The sequence below is a fragment of the Mesoplodon densirostris genome, chromosome 17 (assembly GCF_025265405.1).
Source record: "Mesoplodon densirostris isolate mMesDen1 chromosome 17, mMesDen1 primary haplotype, whole genome shotgun sequence".
NCBI classification, from domain to species: domain Eukaryota; kingdom Metazoa; phylum Chordata; class Mammalia; order Artiodactyla; family Ziphiidae; genus Mesoplodon; species Mesoplodon densirostris.
Window position 1 is genome coordinate 6,450,645 of NC_082677.1, and position 24,783 is coordinate 6,475,427.

Here is a 24,783-nt window from a genome sequence, read left to right on the forward strand (position 1 = left end):
TGGACCCAAGTTGACTACTACCCGTTACATGGGATTCACCCCCGCATGGGAGACACAAACCCATCAGCAAGGGCAGCCTGGCATCCGGAAGTGAGAAGGCCCTGGGTAACTCAAAAGGGGTGTGGCTTGCCCAGGCCGCTGTCTCCTCTGAGGGGAGTGATCCCCTGGTGCTCTTCAAGCCAGCATGTATTTATGGAAATCTTCCCGGGCCTGGCATTGTGCTGAGATGGGCGTCCATAGAGGAAGGCTGCATGGGGTGTAGCTAGAGTAATAGACAAGTATTAATGCTCATCTAAACATACTCTTGAGCTATTATTAATTGCCTACAAATTTAACTTCTTCCATGTCTATGGTTAAAACTGGTGGGTAGAAACAATTCGAGGTGGTCCATTTTGTTCCTTGGAGTCGATTTGATGTATTTGGAAGTAGTATAGCAAAAGGATGGGAAGAGTTCATGGGGAAATGCACACCTCCTTAAAAATTAGACTCTATAGATTTCAAACATCAACCCTTCATTCCTGTGCAAAACTAAAAGCGATAAACCCTCGAACAGCAAGTAAAGAGTCATAAGTCTGGGAAAACCTCCGAGAAAATGTCCCAAATCCCATGGAGAACACAGAAGAATATCCAGGCCATGCATTTGACATCCTGAAGGAAGGAGTGACAGTATTTAAACTTACCACCATCAAATGGACAAAAATGTATTATCTAGCAGCCCCTTGGTCTCCATCCCCTCCAAGAGCAAATAAGGGGAATGGGGGCACCCAAACTATGGCACAGAGGGTGTAGGTCGGCAACACGCCGTGGAATCCCCGCCAGCCGGGAAGCTAAGGAAAGGACAGGGTCACAGGAGTTCACTGGTTAGAACCCTGTAGGGTGGGTTCTAGCCAGTGAAAAGGGGTCCGAAATCTCAACCGAAGCTTCTGTTTAAACATCTTTCAGGAAGTTATTGAAAGCTCCTTCTAAAAAGGATGTCCAACCTGGAGATGACGTTCGCTGTCCAATTTATGTAACAAATATTAATTTGAGGTAAAATTAAAGAGTCATTTTTCAATGCCATTTTGGACAGGACAAAAAAATATTAAAAATATTAAAAGCAGTACATGCTCACTGGACCCACTATCTGGCCTGTTCAAAGCCAGCCGTCAGAGCGGCTCCCATGGTATGTTAGATGAGTCGGCACCGGCTCTGCAGCCCAAATTAACCTGGAGGAGAGGAAAGAGCAGATTCTGTGCAGAAGCATCTCCCCAGAAAGCCGCTTCCTGTTTATGGACAGTGGTGTTATTAGTTCTTATGTCGATGGCATTGGTTTCTCTTTTCAAAGCTCATCGTTATAACCATCCTCTTAAATCCATTTCCTCTTTCCTCCTTTGCCCCCATAAATCACTGTTGCATTTTTCTCCTCTCAGACCAAGAAGGTTACTTCTAAGCATTGCAATCACATTCACACACAGGATCGGTCATTATCCATCTGTTGAAAGGCTTATCCTTTATCTTAAGGAACACATAAAAATGGCACAAAGTATTTATGACTCAAAAAGCACCTTAAGCTAATTGGGATTTTTGTATCTGTTTCTCCTTGTCTTTCTTTGTTTCCATTCTCCCAAAACATAAGGCAGAAGAGCAGTATTACTATTGCTATTCGAATAAGCACTGCTGAGATCAGAGCACCTGGAGGGACTTCCAGCTCCCGAGTTCTCGCTGTGTCCGCTTGGACAAGCGATTGAACCCCTCTGAGCCTCCATTTTCTCTTCTATAAAATCAGAGCAAAAATGCTGGCTTCCCCCAGCTTTGAAATTTGTTGCAAAGATTAAACAAGTTAATATTGTGTGTTAAAGAACTTCATAAATGAAGACACAGAAACGTCAGTCGTTGCTATTGCTACTAATGTCTCCTGTCGCTGGGCATTGAGTCATTCTGCAAAGCACATTGTCTCTGCAGATGAGGCTTCTCTCTTTAGGGCTCCATTTTGGAGGGAGATCATCATAAAAATGGTATACCCTTCCCTGTCTTCTTCAAGAGAGGACAGTGGGCAAATATAAACTCTTCTTGATGACCCTTGGTCACCACTACAATATCCTTAGAATTCTAGCATGCCAGGGCAGAAGGGGGCTTAACACTAAAGGGGCCTACCTTAATCCGCTCGGGCTGCCATAACAAAATACCACACGTCGGGTGGCTTAAACAACAGACATATGTTTTCCCACGGTCCTGGAGGCTGAAGTCCAGGTCAGGGGCCAGCTGGTTGCTGCTGCGGCCTGTGTCCTTGGCCTTTGGGAGGACGTCTTCTGCCTGTGTCCTCACCCGGCCTCTGAGACATCCCTGGTGGCTTTTCTTCTTGTATGGACACCAGTCATGTTGGACTAGGGCCCCACTGTAATGGCCTCATTTTAACTTAATCACCTCTTCAAAGACCCCCATCTCCAAATAGGGTTGCACTCTGAGGTCCTGGGGATTGGGGCTTCAACATGTGACTTTAAGGCGAATACACTTCAGCCTGTAACTGTGCCTGACCTCCTCGTTTTATGGATAAGGATGTGGAGACCCAGAGAGGTTGAGTGAGTTGCCACAATTCCCACAGCTCGTGTCCGCAGAGCCTGGGACAGAGGCTGGCCTGGAGACCAGGGCTCCTTCTGCCTCGCCCGCCTTACTGGGTCTTGCCTTTGTCTCCTGTCCCTTCCGGGTGTCACCTGACCACTTCTGTCCTGGGCTCTCACTCCCCAACCCCTCCCCACCCCTTCTGATCTGTTGGAAACTCTGACAATCCGGATTCAGTGTGCAGGAAGGTTATTTACTGTCATTCTGTGTGGAAGTTTACGTTGTAAGGGGGTGGGATGTAAGTGGGCACTTCAGGACACATATTTGGGGATCTTGAGGGATCCTATATAGAGTCATCCAGTTTGGAGGCCGTGTTCCCCAAATCTGACCCACAGGTAAATGTTAATGCACTCTAAAAAGCCACCTTGATGAGAAACCTTTCCGTATTTGTTCCACAGCATTGGAAACGCCTAGCAGCTAGAAAATGCCTTTCATCTTACTGCATCCCGTGTCTCTCGTATTCTCCCCCGAACCATTTACGCGCCCTCAGGTAGGGAAGCACATCTGTCAACCCGTGCCCGCCTCACTGGGGGAGATTTCATAATGAGAGTTTATCCTGAGGTCTCATGCTTTTAAGACTTCAACACTTATAACACAGGCCACAGCATATGCCCACGTGAAATGGAATATTATCGTTAATGATTGAAGTGTCGCAAGGCTTGTCAAAATTCAGCAGTCCTGAATTTCACATTTTTCATACTAATTGACAGCATCCAGAAGGGCCCTTCTTGAGTACCGCGAACCAGAGGTGAATTCCACCATAACGTTTGTAAACCATGGGCCCTTATATGTACACGAATCCGGCTGTTAGTTCAGTAGAGGTTTATTTGGTGCCTAATGTGTGCTTTTCTCCCCAGTTTGACTCCTGCTCTGATGTTTGCCTCTCCTTAAAGGCACCACCATCCCCACCACCAGGGGGCTCTTGTAAAAGCTTCATGAGCTCTTGTTTTCCCCCATTTAAGACTGTCGGGGGCGGGGGAGGGCGGTCTTCCAGTTAGAGGACTACAATCCCCACTCCTCTCCGGGGACCACGGGCCCCCGCGTGATCTGACCCCGCCTCTCTCCATCTTCACCTCCCTCCACTGGCTCCATCACGGGTCCTCGAGCCCCGTGTTGTCTTCCTGTTCCTTCAGTGAGCCGAGTGTTCCCACCTCCGGACCTTTGCTCTTGCGGTTCCTGCGCCTCGAAACCCCTCCCTCGAGCTCTCTGGACGCCGCCCCTTCCCCGTCGTTCACATCCACCCGGGTGGTGTTTTCTCCGGCGCCTCCTTCCTCCGCCGGCCGCCGGAATCTGACCCCGGCCCGAGCCCTTCCCTAGCGTTGCTCTCATTTTACATTCTTCACTGCAGTTATCTCAGGTTTTCACGACCTAACGTTTTGCCGTTTAAAATTTTTGCCCGCGTCTGTCTTTGCCCACCTGACAGCGTGTCTGAATCACCACGGGACTGGGCGTGGCCCGTAGCAGGTGCTCAGTAAATCCAACTACTGTCTATTGATGTTCCACCTGCCTCTCTGACCGGGCCCTGGGGATACCGCACGGACCTGCAAAGATGCTGGGAGACCCAGGACTCTCCCCCTGGCTCCTTCACTCCCATTTCTGAACCTTTCCTCCATCTCAGCCCCTCCTTTTCTCTCTTGTTGACATTTTCATCAAGAAGAAGGTCCTAAAGAAAGGGAAAGAGAGAGCGGGGCAGTAGAGGGTAGTGTGGCCAGGATCTCAGGCAGCGCGTTTCACGGACTGAGCCTGCGGCCTCCTGTGGGTCACTGTGATTTGACAAGTGTGGACAGAGGCCTTCGCCACCAGGGGGCTTTCCCAGGCATTGTAGCTCCCCCTGGTGGGCACTGATTTGTTACAGGATCACTGCCATCAAAAAAAAAAAAAAAAAACAACAAAAAAAAACGAAAAAACTTCACAAAGACGCTCACAATCTTTAACCCCACGTAACTGTACTCCTAGAAATTTGCCCTGATGAACAAAGCAAAACAGTATATGAGTGACACAAACCAAATGTCCGACAATAAGGGCGTATAAGTTACTGTGCATCCACATGAAAGTATAAGGTAGCCATACAAATATTAAGTAGGAAGACATGAAAACTTCCTAACAGAATATTCAGAAGTCATACCACTGCAACAGCTATGAAGGGACTACACAAATGGAAAATTTCATTTTCTTTGTGTAGTGAGTTATGGATAATTTTTAAATTACATTTTTTCCTTGAAAGTTATTTTGTCTTTTCAAGTACTCCCCATCTCTCAAAGAAACAACTTAATCTTTTATCTACTGTGGGATCTCCTGTCAATATGTAACGATACTGACTGTATTATTTTACTAGGGCTACCGTACAAAGTACCGCAGGCTGGGGGACTTAAACAACAGAAATTAATTTTCTCATAGTCCTGGAGGCTGGAAATTGAGATCAAGATGCCAGCAGGGTTAGTTTCTTCTGAGGCTTCTCCTCTTGGCTTATAAATGGCTACCTTGCCTTCCCTCTACAGGTGTCTGTGTCCTGTAGACTCCAGTCATATTGGATTAGGGCTGACCCTAGTGACCTCATTTTAACTTAATTATCTCTGTAAAAATTCTGTCTCCAAACATGGTCACATTACGAGGTACTGGCGGTTAGGACTTCAACATATAAATTCTGGGGGCACACAGTTGAGCCCATAACAGTGACTGTTACAATAGTACCACATATTTATATACAGTATCATTTCTTCATATTTAGATGGTTTATTTTATGATCGTTATATCTAAAGCACTTCCTGTGACATAAAAGGCAGTATAATATCATTCCTTATGCTTTATCATGAGTTAGAGCCAGATACTTTTCTTCAGTTTAAGTCTAGTGCTGTAATTACTGATGTTTGCTACCTCTTTGGTAAACCAATAACAAGTTGTAATTATTCAAGGGACATTTGGGGCAATTGTTTGAAGAAAATTGACCTTACTCACGGGGTTTTTTTTCTCTCTCATTTGATTTATGAACTGTGGTATATATGTATATACTGTATACACACACACTCTATATATTCATGCATACATACATATATATGTTCAATTATTTAAAACTGTACAACAGACTCTAATAATCTTGTTTTTGCTTTTCAAACTCATGCTTATGAATTAGAAATGTTATAATACTCTTGGCCTGTCATAGTCCTGTTCTTTTAGAAATTATTTTCTCATCTTCTTAGGTTCTAGGGATTTATTATTGTGGTGTTTGCCTCTCACACTATAAAGTACCAAATGTTTTCTCATGAATAGAAATAATGAAAGCAAGACTCCAGATGTTACCCATTAAATTAGCCTACGTTAATCCCTATCTGCCCCAATACATACATTTTTGAAGATTTACCAGAGGCAAGAGGATGTTTATTTCTTTAGGGACTCTGTTATTGGAGCTCTTTCGCTGGTGCCTCAGCTGCGCTTCTTATCCAATATCTTCTGCAGGCCTGGGGCTTATGACATGGGGTCAGTTCAAGAACAGAAGGATCACCTCTCGTATATAATAGCAATTGGGAATGTGGGGAGTGGTGCTCTATGTGGGAAAGTGATTACTTTGCCACTTCATAGATAGCAAAACTGAGGCACAGCTCTAGGATGAAAATCAATCATTTCTGAGCCCTCAAAATAGTGCCAGGCCCATGAATCATCCTGCCACGAACATAAATAAAATCGCAAGTTAGATGGAAAAGTCCTGTCCTTTCTGACCACAGGCTACATAACCTTTTAAAGCCTAGTCTTCTTCTTAGTCATGGTAGTAATTTTTTTAAATGTTTTAACTCATAAAATATGAAAACACATAATAGGATTTTCTTAAATACATACTGTTGCAGGTGTTTGTTGGGCAATGAGCCCTGTAACTTAAACGCACAACCTCTGAGGGAGGAGGGAAAGATGGAGGGTCAGAAATACAGATGCATTTCCATTCCAAGTAGAAGTACACTGTCATACTCTTTCTGCATCTTGCCTTTTTTGTTTAATGGTGTATCGCAGATCATTCCAAGATAACAGGAAAAGATTCACCTTATTTTTTTTTTTTACTGGTTACCCGTATCCCATTGCATGTAGGATTTGTCCTATGTGAATAGTGGATTTATCCTCATTTATTTAACTAGCCCCCCACTATTTCCTGAAGGCAAATCATGCTGTAGTAGTCATCCTTGATCAAATTTTTTGTGCCCTTGTGAAATTGTTAAGTTAAAAGATATGTGTCATTTAATTTTTCCTCCAGTGTAACTGATTTGTTATTCTTCATTTCTTTACTTTTTTGTCTGTTTTATTCCATCTATGCAATCTATATAGTCAACTTACTGTTCTGATTTCCTAAAGATACTGATATTAGTATATGACAAATACATTTTTCCCATACAAAATAGTACTTGTTAAAGAAAAATACATGATTAGCATTTTTTATTATCTTCATTTGAGTCTTATGTGCTGTTTCTAGTTAAGAAACAGTAAGAGTGGTTCTCAGGTTCCCTTAGGCTCCACAGATACCCGTGTGTGTGTGAGTATAAAACAGTGTAGTGGTGGAATTTTTATTTTGTCAGCAAACATCTTCATCATTGTTATACAGAATCTCAAAATCCAAACATGAACTTTTCCTCTACGAAAACATCTAAATTTATCCTCTGAGATATTTCCCCTGTCATGTTATTTTGCAGATTTTCTTTCCATATTTGGTAAGAACTTTATTGAGGTATAATTCACATACCATAAAATTCACTAATTAAAATGTGAATTGGAAATAATTCAGTGGTTTTTAGTATATTCACAGAGTTATGCAGCTGTAACTATAATCTGTTTTAGAACATTTTCATCACCCCAAAAAGAAATCCTTTAGCTGTCACCCTTCTCAAGCTCCCATCCCTAGCTTTTAAATTTTGAAAGATACTTGTGTCCTCCAAAGCAGCTTCTCAGTTATACCCCACCATCAGACCCCCGAAGGCCAGTTTCCTCATACCCTCCCTGTATTATCAAAATATTTCATTTTGATCAGCCTCATAGGTGAAAAACATCTCCTGCTTCGATCTGCATGTATTGAATCATGAATGGTGCCGACCATCTGTTCTCATGTTTCTTGGCTGTTTAGGCTTCATCTCTGCAGTGCTTTGTGGACCTGTTTTAAATACAAACAAACATTTTGTTGTCACTGCTTCACTGTGATCCCATCCACCGGGGCAGGATGCGTGTGGCAAAGACTGCTAGGAAGGTATTTGTACGGAAACAAGAGCACCCTCCAAAGAGGCCCCCCATGCACCCAGAAACCCTCCCCGGGGCTCGTTGCCCGGGACTTACCCGTCATTACCCTGTGCGCCCCCCCCCCACCATTCTTGCCTTTTGGATGACACTCCACCCTCCCCCAATGTAGGTAAAATAATTGCTCCTTGGCGGGGAGGGGGAGGGATGGACTGGGAGTTTGGGGTTAGTAGGTGCGAACCATTACATATAGGATGGGCAGACCACAAGGTCCTCCTGCAGAGCACAGGGAATTATATCCAGGCTCCTGTGATAAACCATGATGGAAACGAATAGGAAAAAGAGTGTCTGTGTGTGTAAATAAGTGCTTCTCCGTTGGCCTCAATCTGACTTGGTTTCAATCCATGAAACACTGTTTTTTAATGGACATTCCATGGTCTTTGTTCTGTTAAAACCCAGTCACCCTAGGATAAACCTGTCTTTATATGTACACCTCTTCCCTAGTCTGTGGATCCTGATAGCTTTTTCACTAGCTAGGGTCCCTGGTGAAATTCTAATAACTTCCCCAAATTGGAGGGTCTTTGGGGAAAGCTGGAGCTCTGTTTCAGCCGGGGCTCAGACTCCTGGGAACAGGTGATTCCTCACCACCACCTCCAGGCCTGAGCCACTGTGACCTTTAGCTCCCGGTAGGTTCTTTCTTTGGGGACTGTAGCCTCCCGTGACCTCACCACCAGGGACCAGAAAGCCCCAGCCCGAGTCTTCTGTTCCTGCTGTATTTGTTAGCGATCGAGCAAAACGCCCTTTCACTACTTGTGGTGGGCAGCCCGGTGCACGCCCAGCCATTCGTCCTGAGGTACCTGTACCTGAGCAGAAAGATTTACTCACAGCAGGTGTGACAATAAGATATATGTTCAAGGGAATCCCTAGCATATTTGACACCCAGCATTTGTAGCACTCCCTCCTTTGTACCACAGAATCATTTTCAGGATAGCATTGTGATAATCAGTCATAAGCATAATTTCCCTGACTCACTATATAAACAATTAGAAAAAAGAAATTTCAATTTAAAGATGATTCAAATTGATGGATATTCAGATGAGAAGCACATAGTGCCAAGTCTGTGATATCCCTGCCAGACTTAACCTGACCTGAATGTAATAATGAGGAAACCTCAGAGAGGCCGGATGGAATGACTGGCCTGTCATCTTCAAAAGTGTCCAGGTCCTGAAAATCCAGGGAAGTCTGAGGAAGTATCCCAGACAAAAGGAGACTGAGGGTAGTTAAATGCAGCTCGTGATTCAGAACCAGATCCTTTTTCTAGAAAGAACATTATTAGGACAACTGGTGACATTTTACTGGGTCTGAGCATTGGAGGGCACTGTTGGATCAGCGTTGATTCCTGATTTTGATGACTGCATTGTGGTTACCTAGGAGAAAGTCCTTGTTTGTAGGGAATATATACTAAGGAATTCAGGGTTGACGAGAAGCAGTCAGCCTCTGCTTCTCAAATGGTTCAGGGGAAAACGTCATTTGGACAATAATGTCCTTGTACCGTACTTCCGGCTTTGCTCTGTTTGTGATTTTTTTTTAAATACAAAAATTGTTTTTAAACACCTCGACAGTAATTGTAGCAATTACTTAGAATGTAGACCAAGCAAACACTTTTGAGGAGGAGTGTTTTTTCACCAACATTCTTTAGAGTTGCTGGGACAGGTGACAGCAAAGAGCAGAGGGCTTTTCAAGGCAGTGTGGTGATCGCTTTAAATCCCCCCCAGACGGCGCGTCCTCTTATGGTCCACCCTGGACCGTAAAGAGGCATGGGGGTGCCCTCAGTACACCCTGATTACACTGGCAGATCCTAACAACTCTTCACGATTGTGTGTCAGAATCCTCCAAAAAATGATGGGACACAGGACACAGGGCCAGTTGAAGCCCTGGACCAAGAAGGCCTTTGGGGACAGTATTAGGCTGCTGGGCTGGCCAGACTTTTACACACTGTGCACACAGGGCAAGATCCAGCCCGTCCACCGCTCATTTTGCCAGGGAAAAAAATGTTTTTAAACATCCCCTGTGCTAATTAACAAACTCTTTGAGAGCCGAGTGTGGCAAAGAAACCCTTGAATTAGCTGCACCTTTAGGGTAGGACTTCTGATTAGGGTGTTTCAAATGCTATCTAACTACCTTGGATGAATGGTCCTGATCATAACAACCACCCCTAGCGTGCAGATTATCCTGAACTAGTACAGATGCTGCTCACTCAACTTCAGAGTAAACGACAAGCATCCCCAGACTGCAGCACAGAGCAGGGAGCATAGGGGGCCCAGTCTTCGTGGAGTGTAAGTGAGGTGTCCGTCCACTTTGACGTCTGCGTGCATGTGCATCATCACCTCCACGGGACCCAAACAGAGCAGATTGTCAAGGAAGGTTTTCTCCTTCTTGGAAGCAGTTTGCAGTTGAGGAAGAGACTGAAATGAGAGCAGAGTCCGCTCGGGCCCAGGGGAGGCACAAACTCTAAGTGCAGCCCCTCCCCGCGAAGCAAACCAGAACTGCGGCAGGCGACCCACCCGTGCAAAGGGGCGTTGAGTGGTTACCCGTCCTTCCTCCAGTGGGGAAGGATGCTGCTGGTGAGGTCTCGGTCACCTGAAAGGACCCACACGCACACTTCCTCTGCGATTGTCCCATTCGGCACGTCAGCCTGGAGAGAATCCCGTGCGTCCCGTCTTGTCTCCAGCCTCCAGGCGTGCCCAGGTCTCAAGCCTTGATGGGTGTAAGAGTCACCGTGGCCCTTGTGAAGAGTTGACATGCTGGGCTCCGGTCCGGGGTTTCTGATCCACCAGGGTGCGCCTAGGAGCATGCATTTGTAACAAGCACCCAGTATCTGTGATGCCCATGGTCTGTGGACGCTCAGAGAGCCCTGATCTAGCGGCAGAAACATGCGGCTTGGGGTCAGAAAGCCCAGATTTGCCTTCGCAGCTCATGCTCCATATGCTGAGTGGGGCCTTGGGCCAGTCGCCGGAGCTCCCCAGGGCCCAGGTTCACCCCAGCATCCAGGGTCTGTGTTGGGGATCAAAAGTGGTCGGGAGGAAAGCACTTGACAAACGGTGAAGCTCTGCAGAAGGACGGGGACCTGGCCTTGGTCCTTACGTCCACCCTGATGTGGCACTCGTGGGGGCTGCAGGCACTCGGGCCCAGCGCTTTCGGTGCGTCCTGGCCAGTTTTTTAAGTGTCACTCTCCCTGTCCCCAGCCTTCCATGCGGCGAAGTGCGAGAAGCTGCAGAGAGAGAAGGCGGAGCTGGAGCGGCGCTGTGAGGATGAGGTGCGCAGGCTGGGCTGGCGGCAGCAGGCTGAGCTGCGCGACCTGGAGCGGCGGCTGCAGCTGCAGTTCGAGACCGAGGTGGCCCAGCTCCAGGAGGAGCACCGCGCACAGCTGCTGCGGATCGGGTGTCAGCACCAGCGGCAGGTCAGTCTGCGCCCCGGCCCGGGCCCTGTCCCTGCCCGTCGTGGGGGGACGTGGGTGGGAGGTGGAGGGGAGCCGCTTCGGCAGGAGTCCTCGCAGCGAGCAGGTGAGCTTCCGGTCAAGCCCGCCCTCCCCACCTCGTTTCTCTCCTCTGTCCCCTCCCGTCGTCCCCCGCAGCCACTCTGGTCTCCCTGCCTTGTGCTCCCAGGCACACTCCCACCTCCGGGCTTTTGCGCTCGCCGTGCCCTCTGCCCGGAATGCTCTCCGTCTAGAAACCCCATGGCTCCCTCTCTCCCTCCCTTGCAGGCTTTTCTCAGAGAGGCCTTTCCTGATCCACAATCCCAGCTCCTTCCCCACCCTGTGCGCGCTCTTCCTGTTTGATTTTTCCTCGGCACTTGTTACTCCCTGATGTAGGATGACTTGTACTTTGTACCCCGTCGATCTTCTCCATATTCCACAAGGAGTGATGATGACAGACACGTGTGTGTCTAGCACGTGCTGTGTGCCAGGCCCTGCTCTTCCCTCTTTACATGTACTAACTCATTTAACCCCCACGATAACTCTAAGAGGGAGTACCATTATTGTCCCCATTTTACAGGCGAGAAAACCGAGACCCGGAGGTTAAATAACTTGCCAGCATTCATGCTCATGAAAGAGCCAGGGTTGGACCCAGTCTGATCCCAGGGTCCGTGCTCTCGAGCACTGAACTAGAGCTTTCTGCCGGGTTTACTGCTAAATCTCTGGCACGGGACTGCCTGCCTGCACAGAGCGAGCCTTTGGTGTGTATTTGCTGAATGAAAGAAGGATTCCGCTCATTAACCTTAGCCCAGCAGTCTTCCTAGAGAGGGTCATTCATCCTGGAATAGCTGGGGAAGAATTCCCCGGGAGCCTGTCGGCCTGAAAGCAGGTAGGAGCCTGGCGTGCCCATCCGCGCGGCCAGCTGCCGTGTCCGTTACCGTGTTGGCGCCGGTGTGACAGGCAGGTTAAGATGAGACCACTCTGCTTCTGAGGGAGCTCGTTTGCCCCTCCCTCTTCTCTTCTTCCTAAGTCCCCAAGGCTCTGACGCCTTGATGCCCACCTCCTCATTGTGTATTGTTACCCCTAGTCTGCTCATGGTATCCCTAAGGTCACCTGGCGTTTGTGAAGAGCTCACTTTACATCTCAGGCTGGTGCCGAGTGGCCCTTCACTATCATGAACGTTTGGGCTGCCTCCCCAGTAGATAATCTGGATGGCGATGGTCCGCAGAGGCTTGTGAATCATAGGGGGCACGGGAGAAATCTCAGAGTAATAATAAGTACTGTTGTTGGAATAAACGGTCTCCTCTTTGACAGCACTTTCTTCTATTCAGCATCTTGGGTTAGTCATCCTCCTTTTTCTAGAGGCCTGTGGAAACCAGACACATCTGCCTGCTTGAGGTGGTACAGACTTACAGGCTGGGAAACGGATAGGTTACAGCTAAGGTTACCTGCTGGGCTAAGATTAGACGTGGAACCTCCAGCATCGTGGCTTCTCAGCTGGCTTTAAGTGGACATTTGCACAGCTGCCGTCTTTAGTCTTACCTGCTTCGTGGTCCCTTGACACAGCTCAGACCTGGTGCAGATATCGGCTTGTTCTGTGCCCCGTATCCTGGGGCTATTCATTCCCAATTTTACACAAAGAATGTATTTATACCCATATTCACTGACTTCTGGTCCAGAGTTCTGGGTTGGTTGAGAAGATGCCAAGAGATGGAAGAAGGAGGGGCAGGAGGTGGTCCCCAGGCAGAAGGATGAGCCTCTGAACAAACGCTCATGCTGGGGTGTCATGTGTGGGAAACCGGGAAGCCTGGGCCACTGCCGAGCCCCTCCACCAGTGGAGGGAGCTGGGGCAGAACCTCGCTGAGTTTTGTCGGCGCAGGAGCGCGTGCTGGGGGGTGTGGCCTCATCTGCCTTTGAGCTGGGACAGCGGCCTTTTAAAGATTTCATACTGGGAGAGATTGGAGGCCCTGACTCTTCCACTTGAGAGTGAGTTACATGAGCTACTTATGTATATTTTAAAGGTGTTCTGTCTTATGAGAGCTCTGAGTCCTGTTCTGCCTGATCCTTTACAGCTAAAGTGATTCATTTAGCTATTCATCCATCTAAGCAAAGAATAGTCAGTGAAGGCCCGCCGTACACAAGGCCTCATGACAGCACACGGCAAGAGATGCCAGCATTTATGAAATGTGGACTTGCTTGTTCCATAGCCTCGGGTTATAGATCCAGGGAAGTTCTGAGGCAGTTTCTCCAGAAACTGTAATACTGGGTGGGAAATAGAGATTCTGTGTTTAGGAGCTGAGAGTTTCCTTCCAGGTGGGAGGATGAGGGAAAGCTTTATGGTGGAAAGAGCATCTGCGCGCTGTACACGCGAGGACATCTTTCCTGTAGAAACCCACTGGTGTGGGGGCGGGGGGGGATGGATGGTTGAAATCTATGAATTATTCAGGCCCCTGATTCTGCTCCTGCTGCTGGATGTTGGCTGTTATCCTGAGCTTCAGCTTCTCCAGCAGGGAGCGGGCAGGCAGCGAGGAAGAAGGTGAAATGCACATCCAGCCATATTCTAATTTCCAGGTAGAGTACATGCCCATGTATTTGCCCTGGGAGGAGGCTCGGTGCCTGGCCGCAGTGGGGATCTGGAAGGTCTGTGGTTGCAGCGATCTGTGCCAACCGTCCACACTCAGGTCCTCTTTGTGGGGGACAGTCGCGTCCGGCAATGCTGACCCATAGGTCCTGCCATCCCTGTCCTTCTCGAGCCTTCAAACTCAAGTTCACCAGTGGGGCCTCTCCTGGCGCCCCGATGCCCTGGCCGGCAGCGGGGAGGCTGCTTCCGTTCTGACGCAGGATTTTCTGAGGCTTTCCTCCAATCAGGAGCTCCCTCGAGAAGGCCGGCTGACCTCTGACTTTACCGCAGGATGCCCCTAGGAAGATCCAGCCGTCCACTTGCCTCGAGAGGCAAAGACCGTCTCTCTCTCTCTCTCTCTCTGCCTCCACATGGGAGTCACTTGGGGAGCTTCTGGCAAAGCACTCCTCCTGTCTGCACCCCGCGCTAATGGAATCAGAGTCACGGACTGGGGCTTCCCGGGGCCCAGAGCTGCAGGTGTCTGGTGTTGGGGGATGTACAGGGCCTCCTTCTTTAGCCCTGCAGACAAGTTAGGGTATGAGCAGGGGCCTGGCCTGGCCTCCTGGCTTTCTTATGTGCCTTTAAAGATACGGTGTGACTCTTATCTTAAAAGTCGGATTATAAAGGTGTTTCATCAAATCAGTGCTCATTCTAGAGCTAGCCGCACATTAACAGAAGCCAGATTTCCCAAGCTTCCTATCTCAGGGCACACGAGACAGATTTTTCAACGTAAACACAAATGCTTTTCCTTTTCTGCTCCAAATGTACTCGCCCACAGAGCCTGGTGTTTAGTGATCAGACTTGTAACCTTTGACCCTCTCCCTCCAAGATCCTTTGGCAGTTTCTCTCTCTCCCTGACCCTGCCCGGAAGCCCCTCGTGCAGGACCCCCTGGTTCCTAAAGGCATTCTGGATTCTGCATTTTGAGCAGAGACTCCTTTCCAGAGGAGCAGTAGTGTTCAACCTTTGGAGTTCACGTTGGCTTTGTCTCATATCCGGGACACACTTTCTAACCTTTCCTAAAGAAGTCATCCTTTGAGACTAACTGGGAGGCCCAGCATGCCCACGCTGAATCAGAACGTGCAGAGGCCACTTTGGCCATCATCTCGCGTTCTGTCCCTTATTCGTCCCGCACAGCAGGTGCACAGCTGCCACCAGCCAAACCACACTCTCTCATCAAATAGAAGGAGGTCCCGAGGGCCCCTCTGTCTCCCGGCGCCAGAGCCCCACCCATCGCAGCCCAGAGCCTCCGGACACTGGACAGGGGCAGGGCAGGGCAGGTAGAAGCCTCTGTGAACACCTGCCCGCGTGGTGGGCGGCAGAGGGGCACAGGCACAGCCCGGAGGGGGACGGAGTCAGCCCAGGAGCTCTGGCAGGGCTGGCTGCCTGCTCCGAGTCGGTACCCAGGATGCTGTAGCTGGGATGCAGGGACACAAGGGATGGTGAGTCGTCCCGTTATCCGGAAGGAGGGTCGTTCAGAGAGGCCTGGAGAGAGAAGACGGGGGCAGCTCTCTCTGTCTCATCAGATAGGAAGACACGTCGCAGATGGAGGCAAATGGGAGTTTAATCTGGTTTTCTTTAATGAGGAAAGCCGAGACGATGTAGAGCCCATGCTTCTTCACTCGGAATGGAAGTCTTCTCTAAGTGAATTGCCGATGGCTCCCATAATTGCATTTTGCAAATGGCTGAATGGAGCCCACGGCTCTGTTCTTACCCATCGGAGAGGGTGGCTTCCCAGCCCTTTGCTTTGCTGGAACTCAGCTAAACAGCAGACAGCTGCAGGAACAGAGCCTGCTGCAGGGACCAGCTGCTGCTCTGTACCCCTGGGACTACTTGATGGGCACATGGACGGACCCCCGCAGCCAGCTCAGAACTTTGTCCTCCTGGAAGAGGGAGGAGGCTGGCCCAGCAGAGATTTTGGGGGGACGGGGGCACCCAGGGTTCTAAAAGGAAGAAAATGAAGCTTGACGCAGCCTAAGTTCGCTGTGGCCGGATAATGGTTGAGCGCCTCTGTCTCAGTGTTGGTGATCTACAGCACAAGACATATATCGTGTGTCCCTTGGGTCAACTTGTCTGAATCCCCTCAAATGCCTGCCGACCTGGAGGTCTTCTCAGGCTGAGAGCTCGGACGGGCTGCTGCTCCGTGCTCTGGAAAGAAGCCTAGAGCCATAGAGGAGAAGCCATGGGATTGAAACTGGGATAAGAAAGGGGATGGTGAACAGTGCACGGCCCCTTCCTTGTAGAGGGAACAGTCTTTAAAAACCATACACATGTCTAGAAACCTAAGTCACTCGAGAGTAAGGACCGTGATGCCCAAATTTTGGCTCACTGGCTCTCACTGGTTTCCTTCAAAACATCCTGGGCTTCCCTCTCATTGCATATGGAGGAATTAGGGGATCAGTATTTCATCCCCCAAAAGCCCCTCTGAGAGGCTGTAACAGATAGATCACACCCTTACATCATCCTTGTTATATTGGGTGTGGTATTCCACCACCACTAAATCAAAGACCCGACTCCACCAAGCCAGGAGGGCATGCGATGAAGCACCACCCTTGCTGATCAGAGCAGATCCACCCCCAGGACGAAAGGGACTCTTCTGGAACTTAGTCCTTGCATCCATCTCTCTTTTCTGAAACCACCCGTGGCAATTTGTGTACAAACCCAATAAATTAGAATCATACTAAGGACTGATGAAAGATTTTTCTTTATACTGAACTAACATACCTCCAAACAATGTGTGGGTACTTGTTTCTAACGGAAATCACCAATGGAGCATAAGGAAAACTGGTTCCATTTTTTTTAACCAATGATTTGTTTTTCCAAGAGACTGAAAGTCTTTGGACAAAGATTCCATAAAAAACCTTCATATAAACAGGATTTGGACAATTAAAAACCGCAGTAATCAGCCTTTCTGCTGAGTGGATTCATAGCTCTGACCCTCAGGTGAAATATTGTTTAATCAAGAATGGCCAGTAGATAAAAGTGAATCATCACATACCATGTCCATTTTCATGTCGTAATGCAGCTTCCCAAACACTGTCAAGTTCATTGTTGGTTTTGGCAGTGATATTTCTGTTTTAGTGGATGATGGTTCCTTTTACCATAGAAGAGAGAAGTCGGGCAAACTTTCCCAAGCAATGATGGTATCCAGAATGGGAATCTATCCCATTTTAAAATACAAACACTCCCATGCATCCCCTTCACAAGCGGGCTTCCTTTCTTGTGAAGAGTTCTTCCTCCTTACAGATCAAAGATCAGCCTGAATTGTCCCCAGAGAAATGAGACCCTCTGAGAGGTGGCTGGACAGTGTTCTGAACCGGTCCGCCGCAGAGCTTCAGGGCATGGGCAGGTGCGCTGGTTCAGTGTTGTGCAGATGCTAGGTTTTGACATCTTAGTACGTCGTGAAATGAATTTAGTGGTTTGTAACTGCATTTTGAAAAACAACAAAGGAACATAGAATAAAAATTTAAAAACGAGATTACTGCAGGTAAGAGGGGAAAGTGTCATTTTGTGAAACTTTGGTTTCACACACACACCCTGTGTGTGTGTGTGTGTGTGTGTGTGTGTGTGTGTAACAATGTACAATGGTGTTTTTACAATGGGTCACTGACAGAGAATTTGGAAAAACATTGTTCTGGTTTGCTATCACAGGGAGAGGTCGTCTTATGCAATGACTCCTGTAAGTCATACATTTGAAGTTAAAATAACAGCTGCAACAACAAAAATAACAAAAGCAGTAAAGATGGAAGGTGTGTGGTGGGGACGGAGATCAGGAAGGGGGAAAATAAAAAATCCTGGGCTGGCATAGCACAGGGAGATCAGCTCGGTGCTTTGTGACCACCTGGGATTGGGGGGATAGGGAGGGTGGGAGGGAGGGAGACGCAAGAGGGAAGAGATATGGGGACATATGTATATGTATAACTGATTCACTTTGTTATAAAGCAGAAACTAGCACACCACTGTAAAGCAATTATACTCCAATAAAGATGTTTAAAATATATATATATAATGAAAAACAAAAGTCAAAAAAAAAAAAAAAATCCTGGGCTGGCTGCACTACCTGTGATTAAACTCCTGGAAATGTACCATCAGCCAGGGAAACAGCAGCTTCTTGGAAGCAGGTCCCACAGCCTGGGCAGGGGGAGGTCTGCACCGTGATCCGGGGGGCAGGATCACGCCTGGGAACAGGGGTGACGAGCACACACACACACCTGCCCACTTGCCTTGGGGCTGGCGAGAGGGTCCTTGGGCACTGGTTGCTGGTCTTGCGGGGGGAGGCAAGGGCAGTGCGTTTCAGAGCTTCGCCCGTGGATGTCAGACAGCCCTGGGCTGACTGCTGGCTCTGCCATTTACTAGCCTTTGGGCAAAACACTTCAAACCTTTCTGAGCCTCAGTTTCCTCGTCTGGGAAATGAACATGAGAACATTTACTTTATCATGTTGCTGTGAGGCTTGAGTGGAGAAGCCGAGAGTGGGTAGCTTAATAAATGTTAGTTCCCTCCAGATACCTCGCGTGCTGTAGCTCCCACCTGCTGCCAGGAAGCAGAAGGGACCATCTGGTAGGGGAGGACCCTCTTCTGTCCTTATTACCTCATGGAGTGCTTGGTGGAAGGGGAAGGAGTGGGGTGGAAGGAAGTGGTCTAGAGGGGGCCCAGGGCAGTAAAGAGGTGGCTTCGGCAGCTACCCACCCTACCCCGGGAGCTGCTTCCCGTTGCATGAGCAGCAGGCCTGTGGCAGTGACTTCCCTGTGACATCCCCTGACTCCGGGACTCCCGTGTCACCACCAGATCCTGGCTCTCCTGCCTCAGCACAAGGCTGAGGGTGGCCGTCATCTCAGCGGAGTGTCCTGCCCTTGACATTTGGGCCACTGACATTTCCCCTCGTTGCAGTCCACCTCGGTCCTCCAAGCAGCGAGGCCATTGGAGCCCCCGGTCCCCGGCTCTCTGTGTAACCAGAGCTGTGATCTCCTGCAGGTGGAAGACATTACCGCCAGCCATGAGGCTGCTCTCCTAGAGATGGAAAACAGCCACACGGTTGCCGTCTCGTTCCTGCAGGACGACCATGACCACAAGGTGCAAGGTAGCTACGAGGCTTGGTGCACGCGGGTGGGCCGGCAGGGTGGGCTGTGCGCACTGACCCCCTCCGGCTGCAGACACGGGGAGCCCTCCCTTTCCCTCTTGCTCCCCTTTCCCTTCTTCCTTCCTTTCCTTCCTGGTGTGTCCTTTGTGTTGCTTCTTGGGTTAAGAAAAGACAGAAATCCAGGACCCGGGTAACTACAGCAAGTCCCCTACATATGAATGAGTTCCATTCCGAGAGCGCGTTCGTAAGTCCAATTCGTTCGTAAGTCCAACAAAGTGAGCCTAGGTACCCAACTAACACTATCGGCTATATAGTACTGTCCTGTAATAGGTTCATAATACTTTTCACACAAGTAATACATAAAAAACAAACAAACACAAAAGTAAAGAAAACATTTTTTGTTTGTTTGTTTGTTTTTTGTTTTTTTTTTGCGGTACGCGGGCCTCTCACTGTTGTGGCCTCTCCTGTTGCGGAGCACAGGCTCCGGACGCACAGGCTCAGCGGCCATGGCTCACGGGCCCAGCCGCTCCGCGGCATGTGGGATCTTCCCGGACTGGGGCACGAACCCGTGTCTCCTGCATCGGCAGGCGGACTCTCAACCACTGCGCCACCAGGGAAGCCTACCTGGAGAGTTTTTTAAAAAATACTGATGTGTACCTCCCATTACAGAGGTTCCGATTTAATTGCTCTGGGGTGCAGCCCAGGCATCAGGATTTTTAAAAACTCCCCAGGTGATTCTAATATGTAGCAAAATTGGAGAAGCACTCTCTTAGAGCACAGTCTTAAGCATGAGACAGAGTGTCAGGACCTTAAAGTAATGAAATACATTATGAATACATAGATAGTCGCCATGGTTTATGCCACCTAATAGATACTGACTTTTCTTTGCTTGTGAGGTATAGGGTATCTGAAAATGCCCTAAAGCCCATCTCTGCACTGTAGGAAAATGGTCTCAGGAAAGGGAACAGGAATGGAAATGTTACAATGAGTGTTGCCTTTTGTTTCCGGATTTTCGTATAAATAGACTTGGTAGATTTTTCTAACTAATGAAGTCTCGCTTAGACGGCACATCCAGTGCCTTTGAATTACATACAATGTGAAGACAATGTAGGCGTATGTAATGGTAGCTAAAAACTTCATTATTATGGATGATGCTCTCAATGACCATTAAAAGTAATCATTTAGACAAAGGCAGGTAGGCCAGAAACCGACATGGTTTTATGTCAATAAAATAAGCACAAACTTTTTTCTTTTTTCCCAAATGTAAATTTCAGCTATAACAACTGGATTTCTAAGAGACCTTAACCATCATTAGTTAAAAGATTTGGCTCAAGGGAAACCACAAAGTTTTTCTTAATTGCAGCTATGCCAGCCGGAATGATAATTATTGGTCTCCAGTACTCTCCTGTGCTGAGCATACAATCCAGGTTCATTAATGAGACCTTTCCTCTCTCCAGTTATAACATGAAAACAAATAGCTTGTGTAGCTACAATGAGATGGGCTTCACCCAGCTAATAGGACTACTCCCATCTGGAGGAAAATAGAATCCATTTGCTTAATAACTCTTACATGACATCTCTTTCTGCCTATCTTGCAAATTATCACTGGAATGACAACTTTTCACAGAATAGAATTGCTCCAAACTCCCCAAGAGGAACCAGTGCAATGAGTCCTTCCTTCCATCTGAGTGGCTTAACATCGACTCTTCGCTCAAGCAAATCCTAGCATCTATGGTTTCCAGAGTGTGGCCCAGAGGCCACCAAGGTGACTTCGCAGGCACAGCACTGGTCCCGTTCACCTGTCCATTCTCCAGCAAGCCTATGCTCCGCTCTCCTTGGAAAGGTCCCTGCTTCAGCCCGAGATTGCGGCTTCGTGGTAGAAAAGAAGAGTGATCCTGGGAGGGAAGAAAAGGGAGCTTTAACGTTAATTACCTAGTGGTTTTATCATTAGGAAAAGTTGGAGAATCAATGAATGCTGTGAATGGAGAATCTGACTTGGCCAGGGTGTTGGTAGAGCTGGGTATAAAAGTGAGTGTGTGTGTGTGTGTGTGTGTGTGTGTGTGTGTGTGTGTGTGCTTGTGCTCTGTTTGCTTCCCTCCCTCCTTTCTTTCCTCTTAACCCTCGCCCTTTCTCCTATTTCCTTCCTCATCCTTTCTCCCTCTCTCCTAAATAATATTGCATACAATTTCAAACTAATGGAGAGGTCTCTTTAGGCTTAAGTCCACTATATACTGGTGTCCCTTACTCACCAACGTCACTAGTCTTAGCCTGGCAAAAGAATCTTGTTTGATCCCTTTTCAAAAGAAAGATCAACTTAACAATTTGATGTCTTCTCTCCAGAACTGATATCTACCCACGAGCTTGAAAAGAAAGAATTGGAAGAAAATTTTGAAAAGCTGCGGCTGTCATTACAGGTTAGTGTTTCCTTAACTCCAGCATCAAGCTAATGGCAGCATTGTTATTCCTGTCCACAAACATTTATCCAGCACCTACCGTGTACTGGATCCTGTACTAAGCATTGGAATATGGGGGTAAATAGGACCTACTCCCTGCCCTTGAGGAGTTTACTCTCTACTCAGAGCTGTGATACAAATAGTGACAGACCAGCACGGGAGGTAACACATACGTGCACAGAACGAATAATACCGTTAGCGCCACAGGGGTTCCGAGAGACGGCTCCCCGTGTGCTCACGGTCAGAGCCATGTCTGGGGAAAGGGGAGGATTAGGGGGCAGGGGTCACGGGGTGAGGAGCCTCACGTCGGGCAGAAATCCCAGGACACGTTCTGGGGATTGTAAAAGCACCTTCAGTCAGTCCCCTGGAGATGTAACGAAGCTTCTTGGCGTCCCGCTTGAAACCTACGCAGAGTGGGGGTCTCAGATGCTAGGGGCACTGCCGGGCTTCCTTCTGATCTCAGAGGGGAGAATGGAGGTCTCTGCCTTCCAGAGACCCCAACCAGCTGCTTCTGTGAAAAGATGTTGACCGCTCCCAGCCCTAGAGAGGGGCTGCCTGGGAAGCCAGGGGGAGGTTGGTGGCCCTGCTTCCATTGCCAGCTGTGGACGTCCCAGTCATAGAAAGATTACCTTTGAAATACTAGGGACATTCACATCTGGAAATTTGGGAGGTGATTAGCGTAATTCTAATACAAAGGCAGGAATTCTGTTTCTTCAGTGGCTCACTTTCCCCAGGCAGTGTTTCTTGCACAGAGCCTGCCCTGCTGAGAAAAGAATCTAGGATTATGGCGTGTCACACTGTTGAGTGTACTGTTTTAAATGGGAAACCACCTGCAAACCCACCCCCGATCCATGGATCCATGGATCCATCGGTGGGCCTGCACATGCCCACGTGCCCCTCGTGTGGCTTATCCTTGGCAAATTAACCCCAAACTTCTTTGTGTACCCCACATCCCACACCACCCAGATATATTACCCTTAAGGAACACAAACCAGGAAAGTAACAGCCATACTGTGATGTATCAGAAAACCCCAAATGGTCCAAAACCACAAGAAGGGAGACTTCTGTTTCATCCATGAGTCTTCACTTTGCCACTAACATCACACAGTCATGAATTGTGCACATTTTAGTGGTAACTCATGGACAGAATCCATTTGAGCTGGAGATTTTCTGGTGTGAGGTGGGTACGGTTGCTTAGGCCAGTCTCCTTGGGCTGCTGGCAGCTAGAGAAACAGGTTTGGGGTAAAAGATTTGAGTTTGAGGTTTAAATCCCCACTGTACCTTCTCTTAATAGCTTTGAAATCTTGGACAGCTACATAAGCTGTAAACCTTAGTTTACCCGTCTATAAAATGGGGATAATACCAATTCCTTCCTCGAAGTGTGAGCAGCTTAAGGGAAATAATATGTGTGTCAATGAAAAAATTAATCAGTGGTCAATCCAAGAAAGAAATGGAGAATTTTATTTGACCCAACCTGAGGATTAGAACCCAGGAGACAGTCTTTATGTGGTATACAATGGAATACCACTCAGCCATAGAAAAGAATGAAATTTTGCCATTTGCAGCAACATGGATAGACTTGGAGGGCATTCTGCTAAGTGAAATACGTCAGACAGAGAAAGGCAAATACTGTATGATGTCACTTATATGTGGAATACAAAAAACACAACAAACTAGTGAATGTAACATAAAAGAAGCAGACTCACAGAGAACGAACTAGTGGTTACCAGTGGCGGGGAGGGCACGTAGGGATGGGGGAGGGGAGGTACAAATTGCTGGGTGTAAATATGCTCAAGGATGTGTTGTGTAACACAGGGAATATTTTGTAATTGCAATATTTTGTAATAACTGTAAATAGAAAGTAACCTTTAAAATTAAATTTTTTTAAAGATTAAAAGACAAAGCGCTAAGGACTGTCCCTTAGAGGTCAATGCACAGTTATATAAATTTTTGAGACAAAGGGTCTTACATCAAAGTAACATACTGACAGTGTATATAGTCCAACAGGGCAAGTAGTGGGTCATCGTGACCCCTTACAGGATTGAGAAAGGAATGTTATCTCCTAAGGAGTTACCTTGCTGGTGCCAGGAGTAAATTGCTTTTTTTTTTTTCTGGTGAGCAGGCATTCCTGTGTCTTCTAAGGGGATCTAGTTAATGTATAATGCAGATGCACAGTGCACACTAAAGAGGGGTAGTGGCCCAGATGGGCAGAGAGAGAATTTTATGTTTAAAACTTTCCTGGTCCTGCCTTAAAAATAAATTGATTTCATCATGTGTAAAGAGTATATAGCACTAGGCAGCAGCTAGTGCTATTATAATAGTTTCAGGCGTTGTTACATTTGCCATCATCATCATTATTATGGGGCCGTTGGTTAACTCCAAGTGGTCCATGCCTGGCCAGGTCACCAGCTGGGTCTTGGTGCTCTTACCTTGGCATAAAGTAGCCAATCCAAGTTGAAGAACAGCACGTCCTGTCTGATGGCTGGGGCACCATTGTGTGCCTGAGGATCCGTTTTGAATAATGGTGAAGAAAGCAGAAAAACCACAGTGTGATAGTTTAGATGCCACCTAGATGGTACTTGCCTGAGTTTTTCACTGTTTTACTTTTTAATGGAGGACAAGAGGCTCTGACGAGGCTTGTATAGAAGGTGGATAGCACTCCAGTCATTTTATTTTTGCAATAAAATAATAGCTGATGTTTATTGAGCACTTACCGTATGCCAGGTACTGTTCTAAATATTAACTCACCACCATTCTCTGGGTTAGGTATTATTAGTATCATACCCATTTTACAGATGGGGAAACCTGGACACAGTGGTTAAACTATGCAGCGCTCCAGTCATTTTATAGTCACATTCTACGCATGCGTGCTGGGGCGCAGCCGGCTGTCCCGAGCCCTAATTTGCACTTGCTGGCTCATGTGCCTTCCAGCTCCCACTGACACTGTCTTGCCCTCATGCACCAGCATGTGCATTTAATGGCACTGTGGAGGGCTTTTATTTCTTAAAAATGAAATGGAAGTAACTGGAAACAAAAAAGGAGAGAAGGAAAAGGAACCCGCCAAGGATGGTTTGCAAAACTGGGTTCTCTGTGATGACAGGAAAGCGGTCGAGCCAGCACGTGCTATGAGGCGGTGCTCTCGTGTGCAGCTCCCTCGTTGACCGCACCCAGCTGCTCACATGTGGTGAGCGGGGCCATCTCTCTTGCCAGAAGTGTTCAGGGGAAGACCTCAGTCCCTGGGTTTTAATGTTGCAGAAATGGTGATGGGGGTGGAGAACTTTGGAACACGTGGCACCAGCAAGGCACCGTCTCTTCCCTCCGTTTGGGCGCCAAGGCTCTGCCCGGCTCCCTCTGCT

The 24,783-nt window shown here is 47.8% G+C and overlaps 1 protein-coding gene across 4 annotated transcripts in view; it reads left to right on the top strand.

The window, feature by feature from the left end:
• Positions 1 to 24,783, top strand: part of MTUS2 (microtubule associated scaffold protein 2) — a 323,316-nt gene that overhangs the window by 292,215 nt on the left and 6,318 nt on the right. For all 4 annotated transcript variants that reach the window (XM_060080136.1, XM_060080134.1, XM_060080135.1 and 1 more), the window contains 3 exons: positions 11,049 to 11,263; positions 18,869 to 18,974; positions 21,315 to 21,388. In XM_060080136.1, the coding sequence (XP_059936119.1) occupies positions 11,049 to 11,263; positions 18,869 to 18,974; positions 21,315 to 21,388 (395 nt within the window). The remainder of the gene's footprint in view (positions 1 to 11,048; positions 11,264 to 18,868; positions 18,975 to 21,314; positions 21,389 to 24,783) is intronic.